The sequence below is a fragment of the Dipodomys merriami genome, unplaced genomic scaffold, assembly GCF_024711535.1.
Source record: "Dipodomys merriami isolate MVZ:Mamm:240054 unplaced genomic scaffold, mDipMer1.0.p SCAF_90, whole genome shotgun sequence".
Classification (NCBI taxonomy): domain Eukaryota; kingdom Metazoa; phylum Chordata; class Mammalia; order Rodentia; family Heteromyidae; genus Dipodomys; species Dipodomys merriami.
This window is the reverse complement of record NW_027206513.1, coordinates 1723236-1742643: the sequence shown is the minus strand read 5'-3', so window position 1 is coordinate 1742643 and position 19408 is coordinate 1723236. Positions and strand designations below refer to the sequence as shown.

At 41.5% G+C, this 19408-nt stretch overlaps 1 protein-coding gene across 5 annotated transcripts in view; it reads right to left on the bottom strand.

Moving 5' to 3' along the window:
* The window catches only part of Bcl2l11 (BCL2 like 11), a 43682-nt gene that overhangs the window by 18747 nt on the left and 5527 nt on the right, over nt 1-19408 (bottom strand). Inside the window, exon 3 of one of the 5 annotated variants that reach the window (XM_070013338.1) lies at nt 8172-8197. The exons of the other annotated variants lie outside the window; for them this stretch is intronic. Coding sequence (XP_069869439.1) covers nt 8178-8197 — 20 coding nt within the window. The 3' untranslated portion in view covers nt 8172-8177. Of the gene's footprint in view, nt 1-8171; nt 8198-19408 lie in introns of those variants that run through there. 5 annotated transcript variants of the gene reach the window in all.

Genomic DNA, 19408 nt, shown 5'->3' with positions numbered 1-19408 from the left:
CAGAACAAACAGAACAAAGGTCACGTTGTGTGAACCTGGCACTGACCCCCGTTTCCCAGGTGAGTGCTAGTAGCAAGTCTACTTTTAACCATGCACAATGACAGTGGCAGTGTCTGCCATACAATTCTGGCCAAAGAATAAGCTATGAAAGAATAGAATGCTCTTACAGAACTGGTGATCCCAAAATGCAAGAATTAAGAACATCCTGGGCCATTCATACATTATCAAAGGGTTCAAAAACAAAATGATACAATGAATATCACCAAAGAGATAAAGTTGAGTGCTCAGGGTATATGTGGATCAGTGTCTAGATCACTTGTCTAGTATGCATGAGGTCTTATGTTTAACCCCCAACATCAGGAAGGAGAAAAGATTAAAATAGATTACAGCAGAAAAACTTAACTTTATCAGTATGATAGCTAGTTTAGTCATTTGCTAAGGTAAAAATTTCTACAGAAATCTCATATAGCACCTGGAAATCAATATGAGATGGAATGTATGGGGAAACCTGAGAAAGCTGGAAGACTGGTTTCCACGAAAGCAGGTTCGGATACAGCCAGTCTTCCAAAGTGCTACCCAGGGCCAAAGAAGGCATAATTGCATGTTTTGTCTCAATATTAATGCAGCCAATGAAGATAGATGGGTTCAAGTCTGCAAACACCACAACGAGAGAGGAACTGTTTTGGATTTGAAAGAAAAGGCATTTTTGAAAGGAGGGAGGAAAGGGTGGGCCCTTTCATTAAGCTGTCACTAACTCACACACCCAGCACATTCATCCCTTTGCTAATGAAACCATTAAAAGCCATGAGACGGCCAAAGAGGAAGGAGAACAAAATTGTGAGTCATTAAAAAAAAAAAAACAACAAACCATCAGGCATTAGGAAGATAATATTTTCATACTACAAAGAAAAGCATCAAGCTCAGAGGAGAAAGAGTCAGTAATGTGTCCAGGAAGAAAGATAAGATCCTGGGATTTCAAATGCTATTCACATTACCTTAGAGTTGCTTACTGTAAAATGAACGCACTAGACTCACAATTTAAACACAGGTGCTACATTTCAAACTCAGCATAGTAGGTGAAAAAAAACCCACCTATGATACTCTTGACTTCATTACAATACTTAGTATCTCTCTCTGCTAAAGTTTTTATATTTCTGCTAAAGTTCCACAAAACTAATGTTGATTCACAGCTCTACGAGCACACATAAAAATTGCTAAGTGTCTGAAAGAGTTCTTGTTAATTCTTCTCAGGCCCCCTCACCGCATCTTTCCTGACCAAATGAATTTCAACAATGAGATCCACACTAAAGAATTAGAGCTGAGTTTGGTGTGGTGGTGCACATCTGTAATTCCAGCACTTAAGAGGTGGAGGCATTAGGATCTCAAATTCAAGGCCAATTTGAGCTACATAGCACAACCACCACATTTTAACTCCCTACCCCATTTCCCACTGCAAAAACAAAACAAAACATACCCTACAACTCAGGGTTTTTTGGGGTTTGTTTTGCCAGTCCTTAGGCTTGAACTCAGGGCCTTGGCACTGTTCCTGGGCTTCTTTTGCTCAAGGCTAGCTAGCACTCTACCACTTGAACCACAGCACCACTTTTGGCCATTTCTGTTTATGTGGTACTAAGGAATCCAGGGCTTCATGCATGCTAGGCAAGCACTCTATCACTATCACTAAGCCACATTCCCAGCTCTAACTCAGGTCAGGGTTTTAAGAGAGACTTCAATGTGGAACACACACACACACACACACACACACACAACTTGAACTCTGTAAATCTGTAAATCACCAGACACACACACACACACACACACACACACACACACTACTTGAACTCTGTAAATCTGTAAATCACCAGACACACACACACACACACACACACACACACACACACACACACACACACACACACACACACACACACACACACACACACACACACACACACACACACACACACACACACACACACACACACACACACACCTTGAACTCTGTCTCTGTAAATCTGTAAATCACCAGAGGGGAAGCTGCTAAAGGAGGCTCTGGTAGAGGATAATGGACAGAAAGTTTCAGAAGTCAGAAAAAGCCCCTGAATACACATACAATCATAAACAATTACTTTGGCTGTATCTTTGCTACACAAATATTTCTGTCACCAAGAAAAAAAGTACATTGAAATTACATTTTAAACAACTCACAGAAAGCAAGGTCTCAGGATAGACCCAAAGCCGGTATACAATGCCAAAGTCTTAACGGGTTAACTACCCGTCACAGATACCAAATGTTCACTAGTCTTTTTCTTTCTTTTTTTTTCTGTTGTCAGTCATGGGGCTTTTTTTGCCCAAGGATAGCACTCTACAACTTTAAGCTACAGTGCCACTTCTGGTTTTCTGGTGGTTAAGTGGAGATGCTCAGGGACTTTCCTGCCTGGGCTGGCTTTGAACCTAGATCCTCAGATCTCAACCTCCCAAGTAACTAGAATTATAGGCATAAGCCAACAATGCCCAGCTTTTTCTTTTTCTCTTTCTAATTTAAAGCATTAAAGGGCTGGGATGTGGCTCAGTGGCAAAGCACTTGCTTAGAAGCATAATGCCCTGGATTTGATCCCCAGTACCAAAAAAGACCACCTCACACACACACAAAAAAGTTAACTTGAAGCATTTAAAAGGTGAAGGGAAGGAAGGTATCTTGGCTATCTTCTAGGTGCCTTCTACAGATGGGAAGGTTGTATGCAAAGTAGGTAAAAACCTATGATACTCTAACTTCCCAACAACACTGACTATATCTTCCTGTCTGTATTCTGCACAAGGTCCACAGATGCTGATTCATCGCTCTATAAGCCAATATAGAGAAGTTAATGCCATCCAGGTTATCTGCTGATATGACACCCACTCACCTCCCCTGGCCCTAGAGCCCTGCTTCTCTCCATACATGGAGAGTTGGCTGCCTTAAATCTGGAGTCAAAAATGGAGAAGGCACCAATTTTTAAAACAAAGTCACTGACATACAGACAGCATGTTTTATAAACTTGGGGTGGTAATAAGTTATCATCCAAAGCTTAATAAATTGAGATACTCACAGTATGGTTTATGCTTTTACAGCATAGACAAAACTGACTTCTCTAGTTCACTCTTGCTCACTTCCAAGTGTGCTTTAGAAGGCCCTGTATGGCTCATGCATGGGCTGGCAAATTAAACATCATGAAAAGAGTCAGTCTGTATCAGAAATTGCTTATCAAAATTAGCACTTAGCAAACTCATCAACCCAGCCAGGAACTAGGGATCTCTGGTAGCCAAACTCTGCTTGTTCATCTTGGAGATAAGCGTCCTGCTGTTTGTTGGGGAAGGAGATAAGTGGACAGTCTGTTTCTTCTTGAAAAGAACAGTTCAGTAGTTAACTGTTACTTCAAATACATACGTTGATGTAAATATATCCCATGATCTGGCAGTAAGGCCCAGGGTAGGAGGGACCAAGAGGTCTTGGAGGCCACTTCCTGAGCAACTCTAGTGCATTCAGAGTCCACAAACCAGACCCAGAAAAAAAGAAAATCACCACACACACACACACACACACACACACACACACACACACACACACACACACACACACACACACACACACACACACACACACCTTCTTGTTTCTATATTGTGGAGATCATTTCAATTAGCATCATTTTATGTGGTTATATATACATAACTATTGGGCTACTGTGAACCTCTGCTAGGACAATCCTAGGCATATACTAATTATTACAAATGAGGAAGACCATGGAGCCTATGTTTCTTTGGGTCTGGCTTACTTCACTTAATATGACTTTTTCCAAGTCTTTCCCTTTCCTTATGAATGGGGTGATGTCATTCTTTCTGATGGAAGCATAGAATTCCATTGTATGTATGTATGTATGTATATATATATGTATACACCACATTTCTTTTCCTTTTTTATTTTATTTTTTAGTGTACTGTTTTGCAGTTATTGGCTTTTGTTTTTTTCTCTTCTGGTTTATTCCCCATGGTCACTGTTTCTGATTTCAGTAAACGTTGTCTTGTATGAAAGTTTATCTGACTTGGGGAAGGGATAGGGGAATCAGAAATGGTGGGACAAAGGGTGAATCAATGCAACAGTGATACTCACTAGACACCATGTTGGAAATGAACTTTACAACTTGGAAGGAGTGTGTGTGTGGGGGGGGGGGGACAGGATAAAACGATGGGGAGGGGTAACACTGCTCAAAAAGAAATATACTCATTATCTTACTTATGTAACAGTAACACCTCTGTACATCACCTTTGCAATGAAAACAAACAAACAAAAACAATACCCAGACCTGGAGAAATAGGCACACAGGACCAGAAACAGAGGAGATGATCTGGGGTACTGATCTGGGTCTTTCAAAAGCTCTAGAGTATATTGACTGGAGATAATGGTTTAGACCATTATAGCTCTAGATCAGTAAGCAAGCTACCCAACTGTATTTAGGTATCACTTTCAAAAGCTGTTAGAAAATAGTATTATACAATATAAATGTTTTGCAGCGGAGGCTAGTGTTATGTCATAACAATCCTAATATAGTACTTATTACTATTTGTTTTCTCAAACAATCTCTGTTTCATGTTTGTGGTGTTAGGGATCAAAGGGCCTTATGAATTCTGGGCAAAAGCCCTTACATTGAGTCTTAGCTGCCCAGAACAGTTGTCTTTCTGTTCTTTTTTTTTTTTTTAATACATTTTTAATTGTAAAAAATACTGTACAGGGGCTGGAAAGGTGGCACAGTGGTAGAGCGCTTGCTTTGCATGCATGAGGCCCTGGGTTCGATTCCTCAGCACCACATAAGCAGGAAAAAAAAAGCTGGAAGTGGCGCTGTGGCTCAAGTGGTAGAGTGCTAGCCTTGGGCTGAAGAGCTGAGGGACAGCGCCCAGGCCCAGAGTTCAGGCCCCACAACCAGACCCCCTTCCCCCCCAAAAAAATACTGTACAGAGGGGTTACAGTTACATGAGTAAGGTAATGAGTACATTTCCTATTGAGCATAGATGCTTCCTTCTTTGTTTTTCCCCTACCATCCCTTCCTTCCCCACTCCCTCCTCAACTAACCCTCCCTACCCCCGCCCCCCACTCCCTGCCAAAGTTGTATAGTTCATTTTCAACATAAGAGTCTTATTTCTGTTCTCTTTTTTTTTCTTTGGTGGCACTACTGGGGATTGAACTCAGGTCTCTAGTGTTCTGCCACCTGGGCCATGCCCCCAGACCTGCTTTTAGTCTGCTTTACAGATAGATAGGGGCTTGGCCTTCACCTCCTACTATCACTTTTCTGTGCAGTTGGAATTATAGACCCCCAAATAGTTTGAGTTTTTTGAGAAGCAAATTATTCCTTGAAGCCAGACGCTGGTGGTTCACATCTGTAATCCTAGCTACTCAGGAGGCTAAGATTTGGGGATCTTGGTTTGAAGCCAGACTTCTAATAAACTACCTAAAAAGGCTGAAAGTAGAACTTTGACACAAGTGGTAGAGCACTAGCCTTGAGCAAAAAAAGTCCTGTGATAGCAAAGAGACCCTGACTTCAAGCCTCAGGATTAGCATGCATGTGAGCATATGCACGCATGCACACATGCACACACACACACATTCATTGAATAAAGAATTCTTTGAATGTATAAATCTAAAATTAGTGATACTGTTCATCCGGCCAAAAGACACCACTAATATGTTAGTACAAGGTAGAAAATGGTCACAAAGTAAGATTAAATGACAAAATTCTACTTTTGAGTATTTTATAAGGGATCCCATTCCTGTATCTTAAAGGGATAGTATTTTAACCTATTAATATAGAACAACACTAAACAGAAAATTCTAAGACTATTTCTCAAGAAGTCTTCTTTAAGGGGCAGGGAGGCTTCCTCTTACACTCATCCCTAGTGTAATGCTAGTGACTATCACAACCGCTCTTATGCCACAAAACAGACTAGAGCAAAAGAATGGGATGTAGTTGACCAACTCTAATCTGCCATGGTGGTGCCAGTAAGAGCCAGAACTACAATTTCTATTCTCTTTACCATCTATTGGCCTAGTTCTGTACCACAGTTGCAGAGCACAGACTACCACAATGTCAGGGATCTGCACTGGTGATTTTCCAAAGATGCACCTGGAACTCTAGGGGTTGGAAAGACATGCATGGCTCCACCCCATTCCTGTTCTATCTGAACATTTACCCAATGACACCCACTCCCAATAACATCAGCCTCTCAAAGGCATCCACAATCATTTCTGGTCATTAAGAAGGTTAAGTATCAACTGAGCCCAGTGGCTAAGGCCTATAATCCTAGCTACTTAAGAGATAGATATCAGGCCAGCCAAGCATAACAGTTCTCACTCCTCCATCTCAACCAAAAGCTGGACAAAGTGGCATGTACCTGTCACCTCCAGTGGCACAAAGAAGTACAAGTAAGAGGATGCAGCCTAGGGCTTTTTGGGCATAAAGCCAGGCCCTACTTTGAAAATAACCAAGGCTAGAGGGGCTAGAGATGTTGCTCAAGTGGCGGAATGCTTGCTTAGCTAACAAGGAGCTCCCTCCACCCCACCCCACCAAAAGAAAGCTAAAGCTAGATGCTGGTGGCATCCTAACTACCTACCCAGGAGGCTGTAATCTGAGGATTAAGGTTCAAAGTCAACCTGGACAGACAATCATCAAAAAGCTAGAATTGAAGACATGGGTCAGGTAAGTGATAAGAGTTCCAGCCTTGAGAGAAAAAGCCAAGCAAGAGCACAAGGCTCAGAAATCAAGCCTCAGAAATTGCATACGTTGATGGCTCACACCTGTAAGTCTAGCTACTAAGGAGGCTGAGATCTGAGGATCATAGTTCAAAGCCAGCCTGGGCAGGAAAGTCCATGAGACTCTTATCTCCAATAAACCACTAGAAAACTGGAAGTGGCGCTGTGGCTCAAGTGGTAAAGTGCTAGCCTTGAGCTGAAAAGCTGAGGGATAGTGCCCAGGCCCAGATTTCAAGCCCCACTACCGACCTCCCCTGCCAAAAAAAAAAGTTGCATACATGTACACACCCACACAAAATAGCAATCACAGGTATTTTACTTTGCTGTCAACAGTATGCCAAACAATCATACATGCTAATACCTCTCAATAGGATGACTCTCATTCTCATTACCAAGGAGGAAGATCACACTTTTAACTTAGAAAGCAAGTACATGGGGAAAAAAATCTTCAAAGAGGAAATTCTGGCACTAAAATTTTGAGTAAAATAAAACAAAAACAAAACCCAAGTCCAGATGAATTCCAAAGTGTTATAACATAAAAGTACTGCAAAGCTGCATCCTGCAGGGAAACTCCAACCTAAGAGTGCCTAACAGAGTGCCAGTGGACCTCCAGAATTTCACAGATCTTTCTCTATACAAAAGCCACTAATTAAGACTCCCATTACACAATGTGGCAGACAGGCAGTTTGGGGAGAAATGCCTAGGCCTTTGTTTGTGTGTGGGTACTGAGCCTTGACCTCAGGACGTGGGCACAATCCTTCAACTTTTTCTGCTCAACACTGACATTCTACCACATGAGCCACAGTTCCACCTCTTTTTGGTAGTTAACTGGAGGTAAGAATCTCACAGACTTTTCTACCTGGACTGGCTTTGAACCTCATTCCTCAGATCTCACCCTCCTGAGTAGCTAGGATTACAGGCATACAAACTACTGGTGCCCGACCCAGCTGAATTCTAAGCTCTTAGAAACATGTTTTGGAAAGTGGGGCTGTGGCTCAAGGGGTAGAGCGCTGGCCTTGAGCTGAAGAGCTGAGGGACAGCACCTAGGGGCAGAGTTCAAGCCCCACAACAGACCAAAAAAAAAAAAAAAAGTTTGGAATCCAATTTTTTGAAAGAATGACAACATTGGTAAATTACCTACTGGTTATACTATTTCCCATGGTAAAATACTTCAAGGCATAATCAATCTATCTTTCAACGAGGGTGGGAGTGGGGAAGGGGAAGGGCATTCCCAACACCAAAGGACTTTAGTGCAAGAGGTACATGAGTTGCTTTGGTTAACATACTGTTCTGGTTCAGCCACAACAGCTATGTTCCAACTCACAAGGTAAGTTAATAATATCACAAAAGCTCAGCAATTGGAAGAATTAATATTGTGGTTACATCACTGGCAGTGAAATCATGTTGGGGGATGTCTTTCTGGAAAAAAAAAAAAAAGGCATGAGAAATCAATTCATATTGAACTCAGTATCAGTCAGGCTGAACTTCTGATTTTTCTCAACTGCCCAAGAGCAGAACTGAAGTCACACCGTGAGGACATTCACTGTCACTCTTTCATGCACAGTGGTCCTTGCCTGTGACAGAGCAATGGACACCTAATGACACAGCATGAGGGACAGCACAGTGCTCAGCGTCAGAGCAGCTACTGGAATTCCCGATCTAGTACCAGAAATCAAATTAAAATCTGAAGAAAAGCTTCCCTTTGCAGTGGTTTAGTGCTTAGCAATCCAAAAATACTTGAGTAAATCAAGATTATATTTTAAAGCCTCATCATGAATTAAACTGATTCAGATCAGAGAAAGGCCTTCTTGATCTACAAGGACTCAGAATGCAGACTTTGAAGAAACTGCTACACAAGGAAACATCCAGAGTACAGGAAGGGGACATTACATCTGATACATGAACTATGTATGGGTTATGGGGAGAAAGAAGGCCCTTCTTTCATAAATACCTATCAACCTTTTCTATTTGTGTCCCCAAGGAGGGTCTGATGTAACAAAACTACAAATAACCCTGTGTAAGAGCCACTTTCTGGTGTGCTCAAGCCAGCTTAGAGCAGATTCTAAAAGAACTAGACTCTCTCAAACATAGTCTCTGCAGGTGGCCACTAGGAAGCTCAACATTCAATGGTGTAATATTCTGGGATGTTGATTCAACTTGATAGTTTCAGTTTAAATACTAAAAAACAAAACAAAAAAAAAACTTTCTCACAAGAAGACACCACCAGACAGTGGTGGTTGCCTGCTAAGATTGCCTTCTGTAATCCTATCTGAGTGATCAGGCTGTCTGGGCTCTCTTCCCTATAGTTATGGGGCAAAGGAGGGCCACTGGCCAGATACTGCATATGGTGCTTACAAATAGGAGCCAGGATACTCATTCTCTCTCATTCTCACTCTCTCTCCTCTCTCTCTCTCTCACACACACGTGCACGCACACACACGCACACACGCGCGCGCACACGCACACGCACGCACACACACACACACACACACACACACACACAGTTATTGATATGTACCTCCTTATTTGTGTTTGTTTCCTGAGAAATCTGTCAATCCAATAAGCCACTAGATGAAAATGAAAGCTATTATAAATAAAAACAAAGTGACAGAATGTTGCATTAGGATCCAACATTTCCACAATCTGTGTTTCTTTGGTATACATTGTGACAAGCCTGCATTGTCACATGAATTCAAGGCAGTACCTAACAAACAGCTGCTAGGACAAAGTAGCATGATAATGAGGTGCATGAGAGGAAGCCAGTGTTTCCTACTTCCTTCTCTGATGTGTACTGCCCACCGCCTTTATGTGGCCATGAGCTACAAAGTCAAAACAAGCTGCTTTCATCCATTTCCAGTCTGACTGTTTGCAAAGTGCCAATAAACCAAGGCTGTGAAGTTGGACAGACGTCTGGAAACTAGTATTCGTGAGCTTTTTTTCCTCTTGCCATTATCTGCTTGTTGTAATAGAGTGCAGATGGAAAGCATCAAGTGTAGGGATTATGCCTTTTTGCTTCTGACTCAACACCAGAAGACCTAAGTATTCCACCCAAGGGGCCCCATATCATTAACATGTTTATTAGAAGATGGGGCCATGCTAGGAGCATAGACAGACCCCAAGCCACAATGCTTGTGGTCCAGAGACATCCCTGACTATGTCAGGACAGAAGTGCAGCACCTGCTGTCTGGTGTGAGACCTAGACAGGAGCCCTCTGAGACAGGTTGCCCAGTTACCTGGCTTTTTGGCCATTTCTGGGGTCAGGTGCTTGTTTCCTAAGGCACTGAAGTGAGCACTGAAACCTACTGAGTATTGCAGAGCTTAGTAGTCTGATCCTCAGCATTGAGGTCCTGCCTTTGTTTGTAGGTTATGAGACAGCCCATAATTCCTTTCAATTGTCACCTTTTTTATTAATGAAGCTGGCACCTTATACCCCAAACCAGTTCCTTCCATGTTCCAGAACACAACCATACCACCATACTGGCCCACATCACCCCCCTCACCCTTCCTTCCATCCTACCCCACAGATTCTGAACTCATTACTCTTGAGTGCTCACTCTGTGGTTCTGACCAGCAGAGCCCAGGGCACTTGTTCTGCTCTTTGGTTTCTCTGTGCTGCTCCAAGTGAATAGCACTATCTGTGTTTGTAGGTCTTGATTTTCATTCAGAGAATTAAGAGGATCTTACAGTACCATCTAATTTTGAAAAACCAAAAAAAACCTTCAAACTAAGTACAGGCAAATGAAGAGAAACCCTGAATTCACTTTAGAGCAAAGATATGACCCTACATCCCTTCTACTGATGAAAAACAACTCCCTACCCTCATAGCTAACTCCATCCATATTATAACAAGACTATTTCAGAGTAAATATAAATTCTAACATTCATTCACATATTAAATAAGGTACTTAAAAAACTGGAAGCTACTAGTGTTAACTTTAATTTATTTCTAGCCCCAAATCAGATTTTTCAGGAGAAGGAAAACATTTAAATTACAAATAAATTCAGATTCAGGTCTCAGACATGACTGCTTTCATCCTAGGGACACTAACGGCCTAGCTATGGCTCAAACACTAGAGCAAGGAGAGTCTTCAAAAGCTACCCCTCAGTTTCTAAAATAAAATCTGGGAAAAGCTAACAATTTTAGTTGCAAAATTAAGACTTTTGAATGGCCATATGTAAAGTAAAGCAGTAATTCAACCCAGATGTATGGACATCAGTAACACGCCATAAAGGAATTAAGTGAACTGACAAAAAGCAGCTGTCTCTTATCATCTTATTTTGTATAAAAAGATCAAACTTTTTACCTAGATTCCAGACACTATTTTGCATAATCACAAATACATAATCATTGTATTTAGACAGTTTCCAGTTTAAATACTTGTTCTTACAACATGTGTCTGTTTCAGTTGTGCCTTGTGAGTCCTCCCTAGAAAACTCCCAAAACATCTCGAGCCAAAGGTGGCAACCCACCAAGGAACACAGGCAAGCACATGTACCCCTCAATAACAAAGGAACTAAAAACTGCTTTAAAAGAACACTGACCTGGGTACTGGTGGTCTGTAATCCTACCTATCCAGGAAGCTGAGATATGAGGATCCTGATTCAAAACCAGCCAGGGCAGGAAAGTCCACCCAAAAAAAAGAAGTGGTGCTGTGGCTCAAAGTGGTAGAGCACTAGCCTTGAGCAAAAGAGCTCAGGGACAGTGCCCAGGCCCAGAGTTCAAGCTCCACGACCACCACCACCACCAACTAAAAAAATAAACAAAAACCACTGTAAGGCTCTTGAACCGAGGGTCGAGGCCTTAAGGACCCAGCACCGAGAGAAAAGCCAAATGCCTTCCCCATCGGCCTGCCAGTGACAACCTCAAGCAATCTTAGCTCTGCAACAGGCAAGTCTGAGGGAGGCCTTAAGGGACCAGCATGTAAACCATAAATGATGTATAACTGAGCTATGACCCACCCCCTCCCACCTGGTTGACTTCTTTTGTTGTGGGAAGAAAAGATTAGGAGTAGAGTCACTATTACCACAGTGTGAATATAAGATACAATTTTGTTCTCAAGTGCTCTGTGCTTGCTGCTATGAAGGGCTTTACATTTGTGCAGGTTCCTACAATCCTCCTCCTCTTCCCCTATCCTCTTTTCCCCCATCCCTCCACTGTGGTCATGGCCAGTCTGTTGTCTATCATGCTCCTATACTAAGCAAGGGTTATACATCTCATATATTATATATGCCTATGCTAAGCTTGCTTTACAGAGAAAGCTCAGTCTAGGCTACAAAAAACACTGGGAAAATGCAGGTGGACACCCAAAAGCTGCTAGCTGCTCACACACACTGTGTACTACATAGCACGCAGATTCTCTTAAAGTCAACACACACCTGTACTCATGCTGAGAACTAACCTTCCTCTTAAGTTGGTGAACTGCTTTGACAGGTTTAAGCAAAATCTAATGTTCCAGTAAAAGTAAAAGGTCTAAATTCTCATGTCTACGACACTGTATCTACCCAGAATTTATTTCTGGACTACTATATTCAGAATTTCTCAAGGACCCCAAATCAGACTAATTAATAAGGAAAAAGCCCTCCTTTCTCTTGTTTTCTTTCTTTCTTTCTTTTTTCTTTTTTTTTTTTTTTGCAGTGCAGAGGTTTGAATCCAGGATTTTGCATATGGTAGGCCAATGCTTTGCCACCTCCCACACACATGTTCATAGATTCACACTCACAGAGAAAAGAAAGCCAGACCCCACCACTTAAACTGCTTATTTTTAGAAGTCTCAAATTGCTCATTAAGTCTCCTATAAAGTTTTTATATTAAAATGAATAGGAAGCAAGCTCTGGCCCAGGAATATAACCATTTTCTATGAGGTGGGGGGAAGGGGAGAACAAGGCAATTCAGAGTTGAAAACTGTTAAACTTATTTCAATATAATACACACACACTCCACTTAGATTGAATTGGCAATTTTTATTTAAGAACATGAACTTCCAACTCATTTTCCTTCCTAAGAAAGGGTGGAAAAGCCCAAGGGAGCCAAGCACTTTGTTCTCGGTAAGGGAGTAGTGTGAGGACACAAGTTCACAGCCAGACATCAGTCTCAGACACAGCCTTCACTTCCACACAGTGAGTTGTTTCCTTTCTTTGAAACTGCAGTACAATCCACAGATTCATGCTACCTACTGGCTGGCATTAACTTGGAGCCAAAGTGGCACAGGCTCCCCAAGGGAGCTATAGGCACCACAACACCCCACTCCTGCTTTGTAGACCACTGGGGGAACAAGAAAGGCAGCCACCACCAGTAGCCCTTCCTCAAGGCTCTTTCTGACCAGCCCAGTCTCAGCAAACCACAACTCTACTTAAGAACACATGGATCTGGTCCAGAAAGGGAACTGAGAAAACCAGGACATCAGCGATACCAAAACTCATTCTAAACAAAACTCAAAAACCTCTGAGGGCCAGGCCTTTTACAAATTGGGGGTTACCCAGTCACCAGGTGGAGTGTTTATGCTGACTTCTTATCCTGGCCCTTACAGTGTGGGAAAAGGAAAAACAGTTCTTCAGAAGAAAGGCTTACAACTTATTCAGAAATTAGTGTGAAAATTTAAGCCCATCTGGTTAAGACTCTAATTTTCCAACTGTAGTAGTTTCATTATCTCCGGAAAAAAGGGGGAAGAAACTATCTTTGAACTTGATTTTGTTCAGGTACTGGACATGCTTAGTGTTGCATCAACCAGAAGAACCCATGGCTGATTATTTCTTGTTTTGAAAAAGATTCACAGATCTTTAGACTTCAGGGAAAAGTAATTCTATACCTCATGCATTGAAACCATTGTCTCTATCCAAATACACATTTTTCTAAATTCAAGTTAAATTTCTGCCAATCAGATGGGCTGACCCATGCCAAGCAGAGTTGGAATGGACAGGGCATTCTAGATGTCCCTCATTGTCCAAAGGCTTCCTAGGAAGCCAAGGTTCCTCTCAGGGTAAGGTTTGGGTTAACCGGCATGGTAGGATTGAGTTAGACTTCCCATTCCTGCTCCTACCAATCATTTCTAGAAAAGATTTTGTTTTTCAGTTCTTTGCTCTGGTACCAGAGGAGAGTGACTTATAGTAACATTTCTGCATGAATACTTTTCCCTGCAGGTGTCCTACGTTCCTAGGATGGCATGTCCTTCCCATAGAGAATGGGGAATACTGGCCATCTGTACAACCTGTCACAGCTGCCAAGCTCACTGAGATAAGAAGTGACTGAGTTTTGAAACAAGCTGTCTACCAGCTTGTTTTAGAATTCTTACAAGCTTTACTGATGAGCACAAGCGCCCCCAACTCAATACATGGGGAACTGCAGCTCAGGAGGACAAACAGATCCACCAAGATTCTGGGGGTGGGCAGAAAGACATAAAGCATCTCAGGCAAACCAGCTCTAAAAGTCCATAGAGTGTGGAAGCTAAGAAGTACAGCTAATGGGGTCCCATCTGATGGAGATACTCCACTTCGCTACAGTAAAAAGGCAGACCTACAAATTAGGAGACTAGTGTTCATCTGGAGTACATCTAGTGGTAGCCTAAAAGTGATGCTGTCTGCATGAAATCATCAACAGAAAGAGCACAATAGGTAATACTGCATCACATGAATGAGACACGCAACGCATGCTGAGTAACAGGCTCTGGGACATGAAGTCAGCTTTTTAGTAGCTATTTATTAAGACTTGTTTTGATGGTTTTACAGGTGGAGAAAGGCACACAGAAAAGACCACCTATCTCTGAGCACAATAATATGTGCTTTTCATAGTTTGACATTTTTTCCTCATCTTTTTGTTTTGCCTGTTACATTCATTTTTAATCTCATACTTGCTATCATCAACAATTCTGTAACCTTCCTTAACATTATGCCAGGAGCAACTCTTCATGCCATTGTTAATAATACTGTGAAAAAGTGCACAATAATTAGGAGAGTCATCTATCCATCCCAGCAGGCTATGGATTTTTCTGGCTGGTATAAATAAGGCTGTGATGATTCCCAGACCTTGTACAAATGTTCTGCTAGCATTTCCTGAGAGATGGTGTCAGGTCCTTTGCCTTGTGCTACAGAGATCTGAGGGAATGCAGATGGCAGAGTGTAAGGTGCAGGCATAAGCCTAGAAGGTCTCTAGGGACCCACGTTAGGCTATCAACAGAGTTCTGGGACTTGCAGATAGGAGGAAGGCAGTTGTAGGTCATAAGCCCAGCAGGGATCTCCACCACTGACCAAGCAAAAATGACTGACCAGGTAGAACTGGCTAGCAATATCTCCATCTAAGGAACACATGTCATTGAGGATGGTCTAATAGAGAAAGAATGAAGACCACTTATTCAGAAGCAGGGACAGGTCAGAGTCCATGAGGAGTGCTGTCCCAGCATAGGCTGGATGACTACAGGCCTGGGTATAAGGTAACTTGGGCACAGGGTAAGAGCTGTCATTTAATGGGTTTAAAGCAGGGCAAGCAGCAAATGTATTATGCTGCCCAGTATCCAACCATACAAGCTGATGGATAGATATTCTCAAATTCAAACCTCCTAAATGCAAAACAAGACAAGTCAATGGATGGGTAACTTTTTCTTCCTGTCTTACAACCCAATCATATAAATGTACAGGACTTGTGATTTCTTTAATATGAAGTTTTCTAAGAAACGTGAATATCAGGGGTTGGGAAGGTGACTCAGTGGTAGAGTGCTTGCCTCATACGCATGAGGCCCTGGGTTTGATTCCTCAGCACCACATAAACAGAAAAGGCCAGAAGTGATGCTGTGGCTCAAGTAGAAGAGTGCTAGCCTTGAGCTGAAGAGCTCAGGGATAGCACCCAGGCCTAGAATTCAAGCCCCATGGCCAACCAAAAAAAAAAAAAAAAAAAGAAGTGTAAATATCAGATTTGAGTTTCCCACACATTGCAGGGTAAATCCGAAGGGCATCCCTCCAGTTACAATGGGGAATAACAATAGATATTGTGGTGATTCTAGAAAAAGCAGCCTGAATTATGGCTCTATCTTTTAGCATTATAAACCTATTAACTCCATGGAGAATAACAACAAAGGATGAAGGATCTATGAGATTTCTAACATCCTGAAGTCTTTTCATCCAAAGCCCAAAAATCTCATGGCCTGAATGTTTACCACCACCCCCAATCCTTGTGAAAACAGAAAAACAAGAAAAAAAAAATCAGTGGAATGGAAAGCTTATTTTAAAGAAAACTTGTAAGCTTCTGAGAAAGACAAAGGAAAAAAGACGAGTTTCAGAAATGAGCTGTCACAAGAAATCCTACAAGCAATCCTATATGCAAATACTCTCACTAAATAGTAGCACTATATATAATGAATTGAACAGCTTCCCAAGTAGGTCTTACCTCAGGTCTGTAAATCACTGTAATGTAACTAACTGTCAATAGGCTAATACATAAAGTTATATAATCATATCTAATGATACTGAATAAACATATTATAAATACTCATTTTGTTCATACTTAAAAATTCAATTAAGGTTGAATGCTGGTAGCTCCAATCTATAATCCTAGCTATCCAAGAGGCTGAGATCTGATTATCATGGTTCAAAGTCCATGAGACTCTTATCTTCAATTAACTACAAAAAGCCAGAAGTAGAGTTGTAGCTCAAGGGCTAACCTTGAGCTTGAAAGCTCAGGACAGTGCTCAGGTCCAGAGTTCAAGCCTCAGGACCAGCAAACCAAACAAACAAACAAAAAACCCTCAATAATCTATGAATAAAAAGCTCATCATTTTAAAGAGCATCTGCAAAACATTTACAGGTATTTAGTGGTTAAAGAAAGAATTTTTCCCCCCCTAAAACTGCTCTTACCACTTCTATTTAATGTAAGTAGTAGGAGTTCTTCTAGTTTTGCAATAGGGTAAGAAAAAGAAATAACCTGGAAAAAAGTGGTTCACATCTGTAGTCATTGCTCTGTAGTACAGAGATCTGGGGAATCATGGTTCAAGCAAGGCCAGCCCAGGCACCAAAATTGGTGAGACTCCTTCTTGACCAATAACTGGTGCAGTGGTATACTCTTGTCAGTCTAAGCTATGGGGAAACACAATGGCTGGGACCAGTGGAGCTCAGTCCAGGCCAGCCTGGGCATAAAGCCAGAACCAATCTTGAAACTAAACAACACAAAAGGTATGGCTCTAGTAGCAGACCATCTATCTAACAAGTATAGAGCTCTGAGTTCAAACTCCAGGACTGCCCCCTCCAAAAAAGGTAATAAAATACTTGCAGATAAAAGTATTTTTTTAAAGTCCCTATTTGCAGATTTTATGACTATTGGAAGTGGCACTGTGACTCAAGTGGTAGAGTGCTAGCCTTGAACTGAAGTGCTGGGGGGGACAGCGCCCAGGCCCAGAGTTCAGGCCCCACGGCTGACAAAAAAAAAAAAAAATTATATGACCATCTATATAGAGTCCCCACACTCCCTAAAAAATAACAAAATTTTTGCAAAGCTACAAGGAGACAAGACCAATACACAAAAACCAACGGTTTCTATGTACTGAAAGTAAACACATGAAAACTGAAATTAAAATACAATTAACTGCTTCCAAGAAAATAAAATATCAAATTTATTTATTTTTTTTTGGGGGGGGGGGTCCGGTCGTGGGGCCTGAACTCTGGGCCTGGGCGCTGTCCCTCAGCTCTTCAGCTCAAGGCTCGCACTCTACCACTTGAGCCACAGCGCCACTTCTGGCTTTTTTCTTTTTGCTTATGTGGTGCTGAGGAACCAAACCCAGGGCCTCAGGCATGCAAGGCAAGCGCTCTACCACTGAGCCACCTTCCCAGCCCCAAATATCAAGTTTATTAAAGCTAATCCAAGAAAACTAAAATGTTTGCTGAGAAATGCTCAGCCAATTCTCCCTCACATTATTAGATAATCTAACAATCCTACTTTTGGGTGTATATCCAAAAGAATTGAAAGCAGGACTCAAAAACCTATTTGTACACAATGTTCATTATAGCACAACTTGCAACAGTTAAGAGGTGGAAGCAGCCCTTTGTCCATTGGAGACAAACAACAAAATGTGCTACAAACATACATTAAAAGGGGGGATGCATATCACAGTATGGGTAAACCTTGAGGACACTTCACTAAGTGAAAAATGCCCAGTCACAGAATGGATAAGCACTGTATGAGTTCACTTACAGAAGGTATTTTAAAGTTGTTAAAATTACAGAGGCAGAGGCTGGAGGAAGGGGAAAATAAGTTACTTAATGGATGCAGAATTTCAGTTTTACAAGATTAAAAAGCTCTTGGTTGACCTACAACAATGTGAATATATTTAAAAACACTGAATTGTACATTTAGAAATGGTTAAGAAGGCAAATTTTATGTTAGCTGCCTTATTTACTGCCAATATTGTCAAAATATTATCCTAATATGGAATCTGGATAAAAATAATTGATACTCTACTTTTCTTTTCTTTTTGGTGCTCGTTCTTGGGCTGGATCCTATGGCCTAAGACTCTCCTTGAGCTCAAGGATAGAGCTCTACCACTTGAGCCGCACTTCTATCGTTTTTGGTAGTTAGTTAAAGATAAAGTATATCTCACAGACTTTTCTGCCCAGGCTGGCACAGAACCAAGATTACAGGCATGAGCCACTGGTGCCCAGCTCCACTTTCTTTTATCACAATACATCTTCAAAATACAGTGTGTGGACACTGATACCACATCTGGATTTGAACTAATCCTAGGCTCAATTTACAGGCAGTTTCCCCACACCTAATTCCTACAGTAACATACCTTACAGTTGGAACCTAATACTCAGAAATATATGAGAAGTCAAGAATCAAGTCCTCTACGTGCTACCTGACTTTGTTGAAGTTCTATTTTCCCTCAGTTAAAAATTCTTTCGAAAGGCAGTTCTGGGGATATAGCTCCTGCCTAACTGTGCAAAGGGCCCTGGGTCAAATCCCGAGCACAACAAAAACAAAACAAAATAGCTGTGGAAAAGCTAATCTGTAGAGCGCTATTGACTTTCGAATCTTCTGTTCTTCTTTTCTTCAGTCAAGCACCTCACTGGGGTCTGCATGACCCCCTGCCTCCCACAGGAAGCTCTTAATATAAAGGAGGGGACAATTACCAGCTGCTGCAGAAATACTCACAGGATGTTGAAGGGTATAAAGAACAATTAACTCCCATCTGTGAGTTCTACCACACTGTGAGGGAATAGGTTTAAGTAACACAACCTGCTGGTTGTGGATACTCATACATACTCCTAATTCTCTTTTTCTTTCTTCTTTCTTTTACTTTTTTGTTGGTGCTGAAAATGGGGATTGAACCATAGCTCCACTCTGGCTTTTGGCTGGTTAACTTGCTTTAAGAGCCTCACACTCAGATCTCAGCCTCCTGAGTAGCTAGGATTACAGGTGCAACCAGCTTCCTTTCTTATTTCTAATTGCACTGACTATACTTCAGAGTAAGAATAGGATTTAATATGTAATTTGCATGAAAAATGTATAAGGCATAAAAACACTCATGGGAAAAGGAATTCACGGAACCAACAACATACCTTATAGCTGCAAGGTTTTATTAAAATAATCATTACTCAAGTTAATCCTCCCAGAGCATATGCAAGCTAAAATGGTACAAAAGTATGTCTTTA